General features: G+C 39.6%; 1 protein-coding gene across 3 annotated transcripts in view; it reads left to right on the plus strand.

The window, feature by feature from the left end:
- The window catches only part of LOC146583435 (glypican-6-like), a 163,562-nt gene that overhangs the window by 133,173 nt on the left and 17,688 nt on the right, over window positions 1–12,701 (plus strand). For all 3 annotated transcript variants that reach the window (XM_085271570.1, XM_085271551.1, XM_085271560.1), the window contains one exon: window positions 11,772–11,902. In XM_085271570.1, the coding sequence (XP_085127696.1) occupies window positions 11,772–11,902 (131 nt within the window). The remainder of the gene's footprint in view (window positions 1–11,771; window positions 11,903–12,701) is intronic.

Below are 12,701 nucleotides of genomic sequence, written 5' to 3' on the forward strand. Positions count from 1 at the left end.
ATCAGCCACTTGACACCACTTCCAGGATTCAGCAAAACCAGAGGAAGGCAGACTGGAATTAAGCTTTGTTTGTATAAACGATTTAATGGAATAGAGGTCCTGTTTGACATTTGGTGTAACCTTGTGATGTTGATGTGGCATTATTGTTAGTAGTAGTTTTGAAAAAAATCACCCTGAGATCTTAATGTTAAAGTATAGTTATATTTAACTCTTTAAGCTCATTTCCAGTTTTTTAAAAATTAAACTGTTTACATTAAAATTAAAGTATTTTATCCATCTTAATGTTGCATCATCACACCTGGTAGTTTGTTGTTGAGGTTATCGGTCCCTCTCTACAAGCTACCAGTTAAGGCAGACGTTTGTGGAGGCACTACAAATTTGACCTATGTGAAGAGGATAATTCATTGATTATTAATGATGACAAACAGTCCTCTCAGCGTAGGATTAGGTCAGACTTTCAAGGTGAATATAGGCACTGGAACCTTTGCTTGGTGGCTAATAATAAATATACAGGGCTTTACCTTGAACTATAAAGAGCCTCGATGGTGCCTTTCCAAATAACAAGTCAGATGGTTCCTCTCCTCTTTGGTCTGCAGGACATTGGCGTCCATGTTTTCCAGAAACAATTTGACATTTCAGTTCGTCGGACCACAGAACAGTTTTTGCCTCAGTCCAGTTCAGTTTAAATAAGCTTTGAGAAGATGATGGAGTTAATAGTGTTTCCAGATCGCATTCAAGTGTTGTTTCTTCTTTGCATGATAGAGCTTTAACCTGCATTTGTGGATGGCACTATACAGCATTGCAGGCAACAATTTCTGGAAGAGTTTATGAGCCCATGCATGAATTTCCATGCCCAGTTTAAATAAGCTCATTCCTGGTTTTAATGCAGTGTGGCCTGAAGGCTTTAAAATCTCAGGCTTCCAATACTGATTCTGGCCTTGTCTCTTGCGCACAGAGATTTCTCCTGACTCCCATAATCCTCTGAAGCTTTTCTGTGCTGTAGATGGTGAAATATTTTTGACAATTTTAAGTTGGTTTTTTTTTTTATTGTTCTACAATTTCTAGATAAATGCAGGTTAATGAACTCCTGCCCATCTTTACTCCTGAGAAACTCTCTAAGATCCTCTTTTTAAACCCGATCATGTTTCTGACTTCTGCCTATTAACTGTAGTTAGTTGCAAAATGTTTTTGCAGGTGCTTCTTTTTAGTACCACTTTCTTTTCCAGCATTTTGCTTCCCTACGCCCCAATTTTTTAAAGATGTGTTGTTCATAATTAGCTAATATTTTTCATGATGTGTTAAGATGTCTCATCTTAAACATTTATATTTGTTTTCCTTTGATTATTGTCAGTTCACAAGATTTGCAAATCATTGTGTTCTTCTGTAATTTACATCCTTGCAAATGTGGTTATATTTTGCAGATTGAGTTGTGTGTTGAGTTAACTGTGACTAACAACACAACATCACAAATGTGAGTTAGTTTCTCTGATTTTCTTAAAAATTAAGCATGGTCTCATTTAAGTTAAAGGTTGTGACTTTATGAAATAATTACATCCAATTCACATTTCACTTGTTACATGTAATAACTTAAGATGTCAAATATAAGAACCAGTGTTGCACCAGGAAGTGCGGTCTCTGTGCAGCTAAATTAACACCTCTCAAATAGGTGTTAATTTAAAAATAAATAAATAAACCTTAAACACAATAACCCTGATGAATTATTACAGGATTGCTAATTGTGTTAGACTGCAGCTATTATCAGTTTATGCCTAATAACTGCATGTAGAAGCAACCTGCGTCACTCTTGTCAGTGATATAGTTTTGAACCTACCAGTGATATTATCAGTTATTTAAAGGGTTTTTTAAAGCAGCGCAGCAGTAACCTCTGGGCTCCCAGTGAGACGGAGAGAAATGCTGAAGGTTCAGCAGCATCTAATCTTGCAGCTGCAGCATAGATGTGTGGTGAAAGCAGCAGCTATTCTAGCTGGAGTCAAACTCACTGCCCTAGGTACTCATATAAAGACTCATGCTTAGATTTTTGTCTTCACAATTTGCCCTTAGTATGCTGTGTGTTTGTGTGCTTATGTGTGTATGCTTGCAGTTATTTATTCATGAACGAGTGTTTGTTTACTGCTGTATTTGTGCAGTTGAAATGACTGTACTGAACTGAACTGTTACTGAACTTTAGACATTGTTTATGTAGACCGTACATCGAGTTATACAGATGGAAAACTCTGAATTAAACTTCCATAAGCTTTCACTTCACAATGAATCATAAATGGATTTATTTACTTATATGTGTACATTGGAATGATCCTTCCTTCCTTTCTCCAGTTCACCTGAAATGCTCCTGCTTGCAGATGCTTAGCTGTCAGAATGGACCGTATCAATATCACATTACTGTTGTTAAATTTTAAAGTTTGAGCAAAAATAACCAAGCACATTGTGATCTGGTCCATATTGTTTTGTTAGTGCCAGGACGCTATGGGCTATTGTGAATCAGAGCCACACCAGCATGTGTTAAACCTAACCAGCTTTGGTGTCTCCATGACAGGATTACCACATCAAATATGAGGGCAGTCTCCTGCAGTGGCATCCTGTTGGTACAGGCCCTTTCATGTCCTGTTAAGACCCGAGGCTTCACTGTATACACTTCTCTCAAATCCCCAGTGTAACAAGGACATTATGTGTGTGTGTGTGTGTGTGTGTGTGTGTGTGTGTGTGTGTGTGTGTGTGTGTGTGTGTGTGTGTGTTCACACTTGCACATGAATACACATGTGCCCCCTCACGAGTTTTGAGACAGATACATTTTGGGTTATCCGAATGAAAAGAACTGAACATGCACAAGCACCTAGCACACTGAAAACACACACGTCACCAGACAAATAGATCTGGTGTTTTGGTTACTTACAGTTTACATGTGTTTCAGAGTAGTATTTTTCCTGATTCTCAGAATCCTGATGCCGAGGACGCTGGATGCTTAATACACTTTGGGTGATTATGTGTTATTCCGGAAGAAAAGAAAAAGGCATGCAGAAGCTAGCTGAGCAACATAAAAAAAGATGCTACAGTTAAAAGCAGCTCTGGTGTTTTGCTGATTGATGTCAGTTTTCTGGGAAGAAAAAAAATACTCACCAGTGTTCCCTTGAAAGTAGACCTGGGCATTGTTCATCCACGTGCAACATCCAGCCCATTTGCTGTCCCTGACCAGCCATGTTTGGATGATGGGAAGTTAGAAGTCAAACATAAATAAGTACATATCACATTGATGACTCGGCATCAGAAAATGGCTCACTGCATTTTTGTAATTTCGAAATAGTTTTAAAAAAATTCATTTTAACTGAATCTTTATCTTTTATTTTAAATCCACTGTCATGTGGTACAGAGGCAAATTATTAAGAAAAAAGTGGACCTAGCATCCTAACTGAAAATTCTCCGTATTAAGAAGAGATGAGCACACACGTTGCAGCAGGTAGGGTCATGCCCATACTGAAGGTTATCCTTCCACAGAGGCTTTTCTTTATTCCCGTTCCTGCATCCCTTTTAGATAAGGGAACACAGTGATGCTCAGCACTATCTCCTATACTAAACAACAATCACAGAGGCTGTCCTTGAGACCTCCACAGAGGTAAAATAGAAGATGGTCCAACATTATGTTCTACCCTGACACATTCAGACCTCCCAAAAATAGTGAAACCTCACCAGACAGATGTGTTCAGTCAAACAAAAAATCTAGAACAAGTAAGTGATGGATAAAGTGCTGGGTTCCATACCAAGAAACACTATGCAGTGCTTATATGCATGGAAAAATGTTTTTGAGTGATCCAGAAGAGTAGAAAAGTTATACGTAGTACAGGAAATGAATTGACCATACCTTTATGTTGCATTTCACAGCATGCACACCCTATGAAGCAGTATACATGATTCAAGTTCAAGCAGTCTCAGTGTATTTACTGTCAGATCATATATGTTTATGAAAATAAACATATATCAGCACCAGAACACAGCGTAAAGTCTTTCTTTGAGAACAGGATGAAAATACAGGACAAAAAAAATCCACTGAGAAATGGAGGGACTGCAGTGTTAACTGTATGTGGGAAACTTGAACTTATAGACAACTGTAGAACTAGTAAAAATGCAAAATACTGATTAGAATTCTGCAGTGTGACTATAGCGGACAATGCTAATGAAAATTCAGTGGGTAGAGCGTATTTGACATCAAGGTATCTGTGTAAAGATCTGTCTCGGTGAAGGTTCGTTTTAAGCAATAGCAGCTGTGAGATGCAGATGTGTTACACTATTAAATATCTGTCATAACAACAACTAGTAAGTTATCATATTTTAGACCTCCCTCAAGAACATCAGAGTTACACTGTATGAGGTATTTAGTCTGTGCAGCTGTGGCTTTGCTGAATGTTACTGTGGCCTGGAGCCAAAGCCAAGATAAAGAAACGTTGCTGCTCACTGGGTTATTACCTCAGGCTCGGTAGATATGACCTGATAGCTGCTCTAGTCTCTCAGCTCTCTCTCTTTCTCATCCAGTCTCACACAAAAAGCCCCATCTTGCAAAAGCAACATTTTCTAGTTCTAACTCACAAAGTGTGTCTGTGATAGACAGCTGAAAGATATAAGGCAGTTCTTTTGTATACATATGAAACAAACAGCTGCTGCACAACCTTAGATTATTGCTATTATTTTTATTATTCACAGAACTTAAACTGTGGATCCCAAAATTCATTTGTCTGCACTGACGTAAGTGCAAATATAAGCACACTATTATGTGAGCCTGGCATAACTAGTGTACTATATACAACAGCTTCCTCGCGTTGCCTAGCCTCAAGAGCGTCAGAGCATTTAATTCCCTAAATACAATATAATTTTTTTATTAAGCCTGCAGGCTACATTGCCTCTTTTTCTTATGAGATTTCAGTCTGGTCAGAGAGAAGCAATGTAACTGACTATAACCAAGCTAAAGTCTGCTAGCAGTATTTTTCATTTAGCTGAAAAATGTAAAAGGTTTCATGTAAGAATTAAATTGGATTCACAAATAAATAGTTTATACATTAAAAAGTGTTTTTGACTGTATCAAAGTTCATCATTTAAACTGGGAAATAGCAGCTCTAACATTGTTTCTAGCTGTTTTTAGACCCTTCAGTCATGTCATGTGATCTCCACTCCAGACTGATTTTGCAAAATTGTCATGAAGATAAAAGTCTTTTAAAGGAAATACTGAGTCACCACTCATTTCTTTATATTGTGCTTGGAAAATGAGAAATAGATGAAGTGGTTTCTTGATGCATATGTAAACATATATGGGGAAAAAGCAAAATGCAAAGCTACAAGCTACAAGCAGCTACAAAAAGAAAGTTATAGCTTGCCTTCAAGACCTTGAAAAGGACAAAATCATTGACAGCCGTACATATCACCGCCTTTATCCAGGGGATGCCTTACCCTGCATTTACGGACTTCCTAAAATCCACAAGGAAGGGATCCCACTCAGACCCATAGTCAGTAGCATAAACTCAGCCACTTATAACATTGCAAAACACCTTGCTACCATCCTTGCACCTCTCGTGGGGAACACCGCACACCACATCAAGAACTCCACCGACTTCACCGACAAGGTCCAGAAACTTACCCTGGATCCAGATGAAACCATGGTGTCCTTTGATGTAGTCTCTCTCTTCACTTGCATACCCACCACGGAGGCCGTGGAGACTGTCAGAAAACGACTAGAAGAAGACAGCTCCTTGGAAGACAGGACCAACTTCACACCCGATCAGATTTGCACACTGTTAGACCTCTGCCTTAACACAACATACTTCAAATACAACGAAGGCTTCTACAGACAAAAACATGTCTGTGCCATGGGCTCCCCTGTGTCACCTATTGTAGCCAACCTTTACATGGAGGAAGTGGAAAGGAAGGCTCTTGGCTCTTTCAAAGGAAGAGTACCCAGCCACTGGTACAGATATGTAGACGACACCTGGGTCAAAATCAAGACACAAAAAGTGGAATCCTTCACTGCGCACATCAACGCCATAGATAAAAACATCAAGTTCACCAGGGAAGACACAAAGGACAACTGTTTGCCTTTCCTGGACTGCACTGTGCACATTGAAGAGAACGGCAACCTCAACATCGAAGTTTACCGGAAGCCCACACATACGGACCAGTACCTCCTCTTTGACTCCCATCACCCTCTGGAACACAAACTTGGAGTAATCAGGACCCTACACCACCGGGCAGAACATGTTCCCTCTAAGCCTGAAGGAAAAAAGAAGGAACACACACATGTAAAGGAAGCACTCAAAACGTGCGGCTATCCTAAATGGGCATTCTTAAAGTCAGCAAAGAGGCACAGAAAAGAAGACCAGACACCAGCGAGGGAGGATAAGAAAGACAGACGCAACAACATTGTCATCCCCTATGTAGCCAGTGTATCAGAGAAACTCAGGAGAGTTTTTCTCCAAGCATGACATCCGAGTGTATTTCAGACCCAGCAACACACTCAGACAAAAACTGGTTCACCCGAAAGACAAAACTCCAAAACACAAACTTAACAATGTGGTGTATGCTGTACAGTGCAGCGAGGAATGCTCAGACCTCTACATTGGAGAGACCAAACAGCCACTTCACAAACGCATGGCACAACACAGAAGAGCCACCTCCACAGGACAAGACTCAGCAGTCCATCTGCATCTAAAGGACAAAGGTCACTCTTTCGAGGATGCCAATGTTCACATTTTGGACAGAGAGGACAGATGGTTTGAAAGAGGAGTGAAAGAAGCCAATTACGTCCACTGTGAGCGACCATCTTTGAACAGAGGCGGTGGTTTACGACACCAACTGTCTGCCATCTATAATCCAGTTTTCAGTTCCCTTCCCAGACGTCTTAATGCCCACTCACATCCTGGGCCTCAGGAAATTGCATGCTAGGGTGGGGATATGTTTCACAATGAGCTCACCCGAAACCCTGGCTGATTGTGACCCACACCCGTTTTCACACCTTGGCTCATGTGATTAGGTACAGGATCATCAAGGGGGTCCTTTTGTCCCTCTTTGGGGGGAAACTCCCACTGGGTTTAATTCTGGGACTCTCCACCATTTGACCCTAGAACTGAAGAAGCTTCTCGGACGAGAGGTGAAACGTCTTCAAGCAACTTAAAGAAGTCCAGACGCTTTTCTTTCCAAGCTCCTTAGACTAAGATGACCTGGATGACTGAGAACCTTCACAGACAAAATGCAAACAAACAGAGTTTGCACAATTTTACGAGCCTGAAAGTCAATATTTTGTATGACGACTTTATTCTTCAACACAGCCTGAACTCTCAGGCAGTTAATTTAGGCATTGTTTTTTCTTCAAACAGTCCTCAGGAATAGTTCTCCAGGCTTCTTGTAGGACATTCAAAGCTTTTCTTCGGATGTTGGCTGCCTTTTGTCCTGTTTTTTGTCAAGATGACCACACTCATCATTAATCCCATGATTTCAATAATGGAAAGTTCTCTGTGGAGGCCAAACCATTACTGATAGTGTTTCATAGTGAATTTTTATATGTTTATTTTGGCAGTATGCTATGCTAAAAAGTGAAACTGTTGCTAATCAAACGTTTTCCAGTTAATATTGGATGGTAGATCTAAAATCTAATGTTACCTTTCTGCATTCGTGACAAGATCCCCAACACCACTGACAAAAGTTCACCCCCGAACCATGACAGAGCCACCACCGTGTTTAACAGATGACTTTATAAACTTGCTGTTGTGCTTCTCTCCTGACCTCCAGGTGACAATTTGAGCCCAAAAATTCAAATTTGGATCATCACTCCATAAGACCTGCTGCCACTGATACCAAGTTCTTGTATAATTTAGTGTATTTCAACCTTTTCTTCCCATGTACTTCCTCTGAGACCATCTCTGAGGCGTCACTGAACAGTAGACAGATCGGTTGAGAGGCCATTTCTCTAGTCCTGTGTTAGGTTGTTGCAGGATTTTGTTCTCTTTCTTAAGAACATCGCTCTCAGATGCTGTTCATCTGCTGTAGGTTGTTTTTTAGGCCTGCCACTTCTTCTTTTGTCCTCCACTTGTGCAGTTTTCTCAATTTGTTATGGACACACTGCAGACCACGCCAAGATATGCCAAGTTTTCAGCTAAGAACTCTTTGGGCATCAGCTTGTTGGTACAAAAATACTATTTTATGCCTGTCAAACAGTGTTTTGTTTGGATTTTTTTCAACTAACTATGATATACTTTGCTGCCTAAAGATACAAAAAAAATTGGTTCTTTGCTAAGTTGTCTGTTATGCATCAACACATACATTTCATCCCTAGAGTTAGGTACCTTTATACCTGAATGATTCATGGGTCATTGTTAAGTGGCTTAACAAATCAAACCCTGTGAAAATAGCCAGGTATGAAAATGAGTAAAAAGTAAGGCAATGTCCAAGTAAGAAAGCCGAACTACAGCTTACAATCACACCAAGCCTGGCTCAAAACATACAGAAGGAGGACTGTCTAATACAGTACACTGGCAGTGTTTAGGATTTCATCCACCCAGGATTCATTTGCAATTTGTCATCATTTCTATAGTTGGCCTAAAGGTAAAGAAGGCCCACTCACTTGCTTTTTCTGGAGCTTTCACCTTTATCGCATGCTGTATGTTGTATCATTACTGAGCTCATGTGTTAGTAGATTCACTTGTCACATGACCAGACTCCATCTGTTCATGAAGCTTTACCACCAAGAGAGAGTTGTTAGCATGTGTCAGTCACAGTTCACTAGTTGATTCATGGAGCTGAATTATAGACGAGTACAAAATAAGTAATTCTCCTTATTGGTTTGTTTCTACCATATTACTGTGCCTGGACTGTAATATGTCTATCAACCACTGTTTCAGCTGTCTGATGTAAAGGTTCCAGTGAAGGCAGTCACTCCTCCTGACTGAGCAGTCATTATTAATATCACAGGGTTTACCTCTAAAGTTGAAATATATGCGTTTGTATACTTTGGCAACTCCGTTTGAATATAACTAAGATTAAGAAGAGACGTTTTGGGTATTGCATTCGATAACATGATGGGGTTTTTTTTAGAAATATATGGCTGTAAATTGTATGAGACAGATATTTTGCAGTCTATGCTTTGAAGAGCCTCGAGGTATTCAGCAGCTGAAATTGGTTCAAGTCCAAAACAATTTTCAAAAAAATTGCAACACTGTGAAAAGCAATAGAATTTCAAAGTGAAGGTTGTGACCCATCAACAATGTTTTTTTTTTATATACATAAAATATATATTAACACGAACGCACACAGACACACAGACAGACACACAGACAGACACACACACACACACACACGCAGAGAATCAATGAACAAACGTGTCTAATACAGGCCTGTAGTAGATAGACAATGTGTTTAAACTAATTGTGCACAATTGCCCATGTCTTCACTTTAATGTTATACTTTGTTAAAGTTTTCTTTCTCTCGTACATTTGCCATTTTTTAGCCATATTTCCCAGCACTAATGCTCAGGTCGCCTGCTGTGAGCAGCTCTCTGGAGATCGTCACACAGTATCTCCATACTGAGTTGAGGTCTGAGCTCCTAAAAATTATTTTTCTTTGTTTAAAGAGATTCTCTTGAAGCTTTACTTTGATGTTTAGTGTAATTATCTCACTGTTCTGCTGAACGTTATAACCACTCTGATATTCTTCTTTAAATAAGCGATGGTCTTGAGGACAAAGTTTTCTCTCAATATTGGAAAACTGACAACTCTAAGACCACAAAGACGGAATCAGATCAAGATGCTTCATCTCACAGTGTAACGAATAGCAGTAAGAGTGGCGTCAGTGTTTTTATCTAATTCTAAAACAGACAATTAAGCAAATTTTCCGCTGCTCACAAAGGTTTAAATTTCATACTGCAAACTGTGCATCGTCTTGCTTTTTTATTAGAGCTAATTGTTATGTGCTCAAGGATCTGTGTGCTTCATCAACAAGCTAAACACGAAGACGTTTATGGACTTCTATATGAGTATAAATAATAAAGCAATATGTTACTCCATCTGTTAGGATTTAAAATAACTTGATTCCGTCTTCATGATTGTTACTAATTCTATAAAAATGACAAAAGCAACACAGTAGATTTCTGTCCATGATGAGTCCTTGTGGAGTTTTTTCCCCCGTTTCTCTGATCACGCGCTCAAACGTCTTGCTGAGCCCAGATGGAATCGGTTGGGGGTGAACACTCATGCCAGATATCAAATTTGAAATCTCAAGTCTGCCTTGTATGAATCACAGATGAACACAATATGGATGGAAGTGGATTCAAAACTAAATGGAATGAAAAAGGGGTTGGTTGGAGTACTGGTCTCCTAATGCAGCGGTCCCCAACCCCCGGGCCGTTTGGTACCGGGCCGCGAGACTTGAGGCTTGGGTGTGAAATGCATGGTTTTCAGGGTTTCTATCGGTTTTTAGCGTTATGTTGTTATCATTTTTATCGTTAATTCGGTTTTCCTGGGTCTTTTCACGTGTGTTATGAATAAATCTTCTTTTTTTCGGTACCGGCACTAGTTTTATTTTGTTGTATTTATCCGCGACACCTTAAAGTCCGGTCCGTGAAAATATTGTCGGGCATAAACCGGTCCGTGGCGCAAAAAAGGTCGGGGACCACTGTCCTAATGGAATAAACTAAAAACAGGCTTGTGCAACATGACTGTTTAAAGTCACGACGTGCCTCACTCATGTGCAAAGAAGGAAATATTGAAGTGTTTTCTAAGTGTGTGTGTGTTTTTTCCATTTCTAGAAAAATATCAGTCATATTTTTTATCACAGTTTTATTATGAAAATTTATTTGGATCTTTGTTTTCTTCAAATTACTTTTTTTAATCTGAAAACTCTGTTGAGACCTTTTAAACTTGTGGTTCTGTACAGAAGTGATATTCATTCTAACCTAACTAACCTAACCTAACCTAATTCAAGGTGTCATTCACACTAGTAAGCCTTAACTTGATTCACACTACTGTGCAAAAGTCTTTCCTTTATAGTTTGCTCATTTCTCTCATTTTTGCTTCACAGGAGCCAAACTTTGCTGTAGTTTTTAAGGAGCTCTTGAGCAACAGAGATTTTTCATTTTCTGAATTTACAAAAATGTCAACAATAGTACAGTTTGACAGATATAGGGTAATATTTTGGTGATTCCCAAAGATCAATTTGCTGAAAACTTGGCACATGTCAACGAATGTGCAGTGTGTTTTTTGTTTTTTTTTAAATTGGACAAGAAAGAAGGGAGAAGCCTGAAAACTATATACAGCAGATGAACAGTATCTGAAAGTCATGCCCTTAAGAAACAGGGGGAAAAAAACCAACAAAGATACAGGACCCAAGAGATGTATCTGACCCTTCAGCTGATCCATCTACTGTTCTCTGAAGCCTCATCAGAAATGGTCTCAGTGGAAGGCTGGCTGTCAAGAAGCCCTTTATAAGAAGGGGGAAAGGGGAGAAAAGGCTGAGGTGTGCTGAATTGCACAATACTGACTGAAAATCAGTGTCAAAGGGTCTTGTGTAGTGATGAATCTAAATTTGAACATTTTGCTTTAAATCATTGTCAATATGTATGGAGGAGGTCAGGTGAGAGCTCCAACAGCGAGTGTCTACAGCCATCTTTACAACACAGTGTAATGTCTGTCATGGAGTGAGGGAGCAGACCTTAATATTACTGAAGCAGTGTGGAACAAATATTAGAAATGTAATATAATTCTGCTCACTGTTTTGGCCCATGGCAGGTGATTGACATCAAAGAGAAACTCAAGGAGTCCAAAAGGTTCTGGTCCAACTTGCCAGATGACATCTGTGCCAAGGGCAAACTCACAGAGCCCGATGAGGAGCAGTGCTGGAACAGCCACACTAAGGGCAGGTGAGGACTTCTGGTACTCTTTATAAGCACAGCAAAGTCACACGATCTCTCCTGTTATCACATATTGCCTGCCAGGGATTAAAATAACCACACTCTGTTCAGAGATTATCGCTCGCTCTCTCTCTCTCTGTAAGTACAATGGGTTAGTACTCTTATGGAGAACTTGTACAGTATATAATCCCTGAAGGCTGTAACACCCAGAGGAGCGCTCCAACACTTCTTGTCACCGGCGTTCAGTTTGCAGTGTGAAGCTAAACCGTACAGTTGATTGGTCACTGTGTCGTGTCTGTAACCGTGAACCAGAGAAAATATATAAGCTCATCACTTTAGCCCTCTCCAAGAAACAAAATCAGCAGATGGTGCAATAAAAGACAATTGTTTGTGCCAGTAACATTTTTAAACGCCACTCTAAATCTGGTGAGTAAATTGATAATAAAACATCAGTAACAGTCAAACTGCGTTAGAAGTGTGTAAAATCATTGGATTCTCTTCTTATTTGAAAACGGACTATGACCAGCTCTGTTCACCTTTAAGTTATTAAATAAAATACAAAATGATTGGAGAAGATGATGAAGCACAGATTGCATCGCTGCAAAGCAGTTAAATAATTCTTGATTCACTAAGTTACAACAGACAAAACAGACATTTGTGTGCTTCGGGCATGTTAAGAGCTCTTTGTGTGAAGTGCAACCACTCCCAACATGAAATAGACCGTTAAGCCTGATTGCACTCCTGTGTTTTGTCTGATTTAAGCATCTGCCATTAGAAAGAACAGCTCTTGTAATTCTGTCTAATTTCA

The sequence above is a fragment of the Mchenga conophoros genome, linkage group LG1, assembly GCF_057382185.1.
Source record: "Mchenga conophoros isolate Kocher_MC1m ecotype Shallow Benthic linkage group LG1, M_conophoros_male_GT1.1, whole genome shotgun sequence".
Classification (NCBI taxonomy): Eukaryota; Metazoa; Chordata; class Actinopteri; order Cichliformes; family Cichlidae; genus Mchenga; species Mchenga conophoros.